The sequence below is a fragment of the Lingula anatina genome, chromosome 10 (genome assembly GCF_051362555.1).
Source record: "Lingula anatina isolate TDL-2025a chromosome 10, LinAna3.0, whole genome shotgun sequence".
In the NCBI taxonomy this organism is placed as follows: Eukaryota; Metazoa; Brachiopoda; class Lingulata; order Lingulida; family Lingulidae; genus Lingula; species Lingula anatina.
In genome coordinates, this window is record NC_141776.1 from 5128879 (window position 1) to 5133636 (window position 4758).

General features: G+C 36.1%; 1 protein-coding gene across 1 annotated transcript; it reads left to right on the plus strand.

The window, feature by feature from the left end:
* The first annotated feature begins 986 nt into the window (after window positions 1-986).
* Window positions 987-3398, plus strand: LOC147759436 (uncharacterized). Its single transcript, XM_086998147.1, has 3 exons — window positions 987-1157; window positions 1720-1810; window positions 2624-3398. Exons 1-3 carry the CDS (start codon window positions 1075-1077, stop codon window positions 2810-2812), a joined length of 363 nt encoding a protein of 120 aa, XP_086854273.1. The 5' UTR covers window positions 987-1074; the 3' UTR covers window positions 2813-3398.
* The last annotated feature ends 1360 nt before the right edge of the window (window positions 3399-4758 follow it).

Below are 4758 nucleotides of genomic sequence, written 5' to 3' on the forward strand. Positions count from 1 at the left end.
GTGTCAACCGTATTTAGGCTTTAATGCAAGTAATTACACCTATGGTATTTTGATGGATTCGGAGTGGGACCTGTGGGTGTCTAAGGTAGAATCTCTCTCTCTCTCTCTCTCTCTCTCTTACACACACACACACACACACACACTCACGTTCTAGACGTCTGAAAACCAAGACCTGTATAAACACCATTAATTTTGCTAATTCTTCGCATTTACTCGTTTTTTTTTTTTTTTTTTTTTTTTTTTTTTTTTTTTTTTTTTTGCGCTTATTAGGTCGATACTCATACTTATGATGTTGGTACGTGGCCATTTTGCTTTCTGCATTGTTTAAACAAAACATATTACAAATCACATTAAGAGAAAGAGTACAACATTTTGGGAGTGTGGTAATACCAGGGTATTAAACAACACCTCGCCCCTAGACAATGTTTCTATTAAACGCAGGCCCGTGGGGAGAGGGGTTCAAGGAACTCGAACGAACTGTTCCTTTTAGTCTGGAAAGGGCTCACTCTGAATAGAAAATAAACTGAGTCCATTACATTTAATTTTATTTTTTATTTATTTTTCATTTGTTAATTAATTAATTCATTAATTCATTCATTCATTCTTTTTCAGAGTGTATCAGACAAAAGTAGTAACACAGGTATGATGCTTTTAATTTCATACCTATTGTTTTGATGTCTGTAAATCATGTTGTTTTACTTCTTATATATATTACAAATGCTGCTTTTTTATACATCTAAGTTTAAAGCACTAAATGCACTATCCCTAAATATTTGGTAAAATATATATGTACCTCAGCTCATATGATTATTTTATAATTATTAAAAACAATGCTTTCGAACTTTTTTCAAGTGTATATGCACAATTAAAAGTGGCGTGCTCAATTCGTATTTCTAAACAAATACATAAATAAAGAAGGTGTTGAGCAAATTAATTAATTCGTTTTAATTAATTAAGATTAATTAATGATGATCTATTATAGCCCCTGTCAACTTGGTAGCGGACCCTTCCTTTGAAACTGGGACGACTGACTTCTATCAACCATACTACAACTCCTTCACTCCGACCAACGCGATGGCCCACACTGGGCAGTGGTCAGCAAGGGTTAACTGTTCAGGGACCGGTGGGGTGAAACAGCGGGTCACGTTCCCGAGCGGGTAGGTCTCACTTTATCTGTTTTATTTCTCTCTGGCCACGAGGGGTCGCTGTACCCTAGGTTCTAGATTTCGGTATTGCCTGCTCCATCTTGATTTCACATATAACCAACATCAGCAATACCGACTCTAGCCACCACCTGCATACTAGGGGCGTGTTCGACAAAAATATGCCTTATTATTTATTTTTCAATTAACATCTTTAATACAGTAAATTAAAATTAAATAAAGCAAAATTAAATCTGTTTTTTGTTTCATTTTTGACTAATGACATTCAACTGCTGATTCACTGGGGAGTAAATCATTTGTTTGACGGACACTCAAAATTGCCACTATTCTTCAGAGGCACTGTAAAGCTATCACGTGGAAAGGTATAGTGAGCAATCTAGCTTTATAGTGCCCTGACACTCGGAGTAGGGTCCCTGTAGCCTAGTCGGTCGTATGATATTGAAAAAAAATGTCTTGTTATAAAACGGAAAACAGACACAATGTTTTGTTACTGTTTTTTTTTTTAGGTCAAAGTTAAATAATGTTTATTTTAAAGTTTGTTTGCATTTATTTACAGAACTAGATTCCTCACAGCTTCCTTGTGGAGTATCGCTAACGGCGTTACCTCGCCAGAAGCAAGCTCCTACTCTCTCTATTTGGACCTCCTGGTGAGTTTAAAATTTGCGTTACACCTTTAAATAGCAAAATATTTCTCTCAATCATTGCATTCTCTTATGAAACCCCCTTTTTTAGTTTTAAGTCACGTTTATCATGCATAAGACAGATAGAAGTTGGTGAATTTCACAAGTGACTGTAAGGATTACAAATTTAGAAGACGAAAACGAATTTATAGATTGTCATTTTTCAATTAGACAAAATGGTATTTTGAATAGTGTTAGTACAGGAACGTTTACCATGATAGATACCTATCAATGTAAACTTGGAAAATCTGACCGTCTTCCAGAAGACCCAGAAGACGGCCTAAATCCGCCCCTGATGGTAAAAAGGAAATTTATGAAATTTCAGGGAAAACGTACATATACGAAAACGTGTACATAAAAGACAAAAGTGCATTGTGTATGTATACCTTTAAGCAAAGTACGTGCACGAGTTTCCCTTGTCTGGCTATTACCGGGAAGTAATCACTGTGTGTGCAGTAAAAAAGCTATTAAGGGCCCCGTAAGTCGAAAGCATCGCGTATTGCGAATAGCGATATCACATAGAGGCGACAATGTTTTATATGGGGCGAGTATGGGCGAGTTATGGAATCGAAACGCTTGCGCCCGGTTGCAATGCCCGATGCTTTCGAGTTATGGGTCCCTGATAAAACGCTTTGTCCCCCTATCGTACCTGTAGAAATCGTGTTCTAGGCAGGAAAAAACGTGTACCAGGAGGGTACAAATCGTGTACCAGCCAAAAGATAAAATCAAATAAATTTTGAAATTATATTTGTCATAATTTCTCTTCATATATCCCTACAGCTCAGCGATGACACTTGGATGTATGGAAGAATCGCCAGATTCACCCCGGGGACTTCTGTCACGTGGGAACAGGGCGTGGTGACAGTCACCTCTGAAGTGGACATGAACTATGCTTACGTCTATGGCTTGTGTAGACATCGCACTGGGGAGGCATACTTTGATGACATGGTAGTCACTGCTAGTCCGTAAGCACTGCTAAAAAATGAACATGCTATTCCATTTTTGCGAGTGTAAAATATATTTGGAGTGTTAGGAACGCCAAATGCCCCAAAGCGAGTACTGCTCAGAAGTCAAGCAAGTCCCTTCAAAATTGTCAAGCAAGTCCCTTCAAAATTGTCAAGGTCAAATTGGCAGTATTACCGGCAATAAAGGTTTTCCTAATTGCTTAGAAGGTGCAAATTGTTTCGAAAGGCTTAGTAATTATATGCTTTTTACTGTCGACTTACAAAATATTGGCTCATTCAGTTTGCTTAGCAGTTTTCAATATTTATTATTTTATATTTTAATTAAATTTATAAACAATCATTACACTTGCAATTATGGAAATGGTTTGAAACGATATTGAGGGACACCTTGAAAATTATTTTTTGCCATCTGAAAGCAAATTTCATTTTAAAAGATTCAGTGAACTGTCTGAGAACGACGCTCATATTATGTTGTTATTACTGCGCGTCACATAGGCTGCTACTTCAATCAGTCCTTTGTCTCCATCAGTGAGTGTCTATGCGACGCCGTGCTATACGATTTACTTCACCATTACTTTTTCATTTTTATAACATGCAGTTCGTTTGGTCGACGAATGGTCTACAAATTCCATATAATTGGGTTCTTAATCTCTGTTCTCTGTAATCACGCATACATTTTTTATTTTTATTTTGTGAGCACTAGGGTTTATAAGTTAGAAGTATTGACTCAATGGTGTTATGTTTCAAAGCGTTGAAAAACGTGATAGTTGAAAAATGTAAAATACAATGGTGTTTAGTCCGCTATTGACACAAGTCTTGAAAACGCATCACTGGTACGCTTTTTATGCATGTAAATGCAGCTTAAAAAACCCGGTATTGATCTTTACGTAAAAAGTATAGAAAGGAAGATCAAATTCCAATTCAACAGAGCTTCCTATTCATTCAATATCTCCTTTAACAAGTAAAACAGAACACGTTTTGGTGATTTTCCTGCTGTGGCTATTTGAATAAAGCCCTTTTTATCAATTTTGCGCACACAATTATAAAACCCTCGCTTGTAATGCTATTTTTAACATTTGTCATAACTTTTCTTTTAAACTACGATGTTTGCACATTGAAAATCAATCAATTGAGGCGATTGTTCCCAGGTTATAATTAGATGTTTTGAATTCACATGTGATTATATCATAATCTGTTAATCATTTTCGTACATCTCATTCCTTCTGTATGGATTTTAACCGGACGTTGATGTCTTGAATGGCCATGTCGAAAAAACTAGTGAAGACATCAAAACATCAATATTTCTTTAGTGATTAATTCCTCTGTAATTATATTGTGAATGTTAATTGTACAATGAAATGGTTAAATCCTTTCTATAGAAGTAAACCTCAATTTTGATGTGGTTGCTATGTTCTATTAAAAAGAACCTGTCATGCTACATGTACCTCTGGTTTATTGACCTTTCTTCGTGTTGGGAAGCAATAAAGTCCATTTTAACCCCAAAACTTCTAGTTGGCCAGTTTTTGCTGTTCTTTCTGGGGGGATAAAAACTCAATTTTGGGGTGTTAGCTGTGGTGTGTAGTACTTCCCAGAACCTGCCATACGTACTCTGATTTATGACCCTCTTTGTACTGGGATGCAATATATTCATTTCAAAACCACAAGGCACAAATGCGCCAGTTTTTACTAGATGAAAAATGGTGCACTTTGTGGTTGCTGATACTTTTTCACTTAAAGGAATCGACTTTTCGATTATTATAACTAAAATTGTAAGTACTTTTTAAACGAGATAACGGCAAATAATTATTGGCATAAGTTCGGTCATACTTGATTATTCTTTACACGTAGAGATGTTATCTTGAATACCGTTTCGACTATCTTTCCTCTTTACATATCCATTCTGTCCGACTATTTTATTTACCCTACTTTCATCAAAAACAAAGAATATGC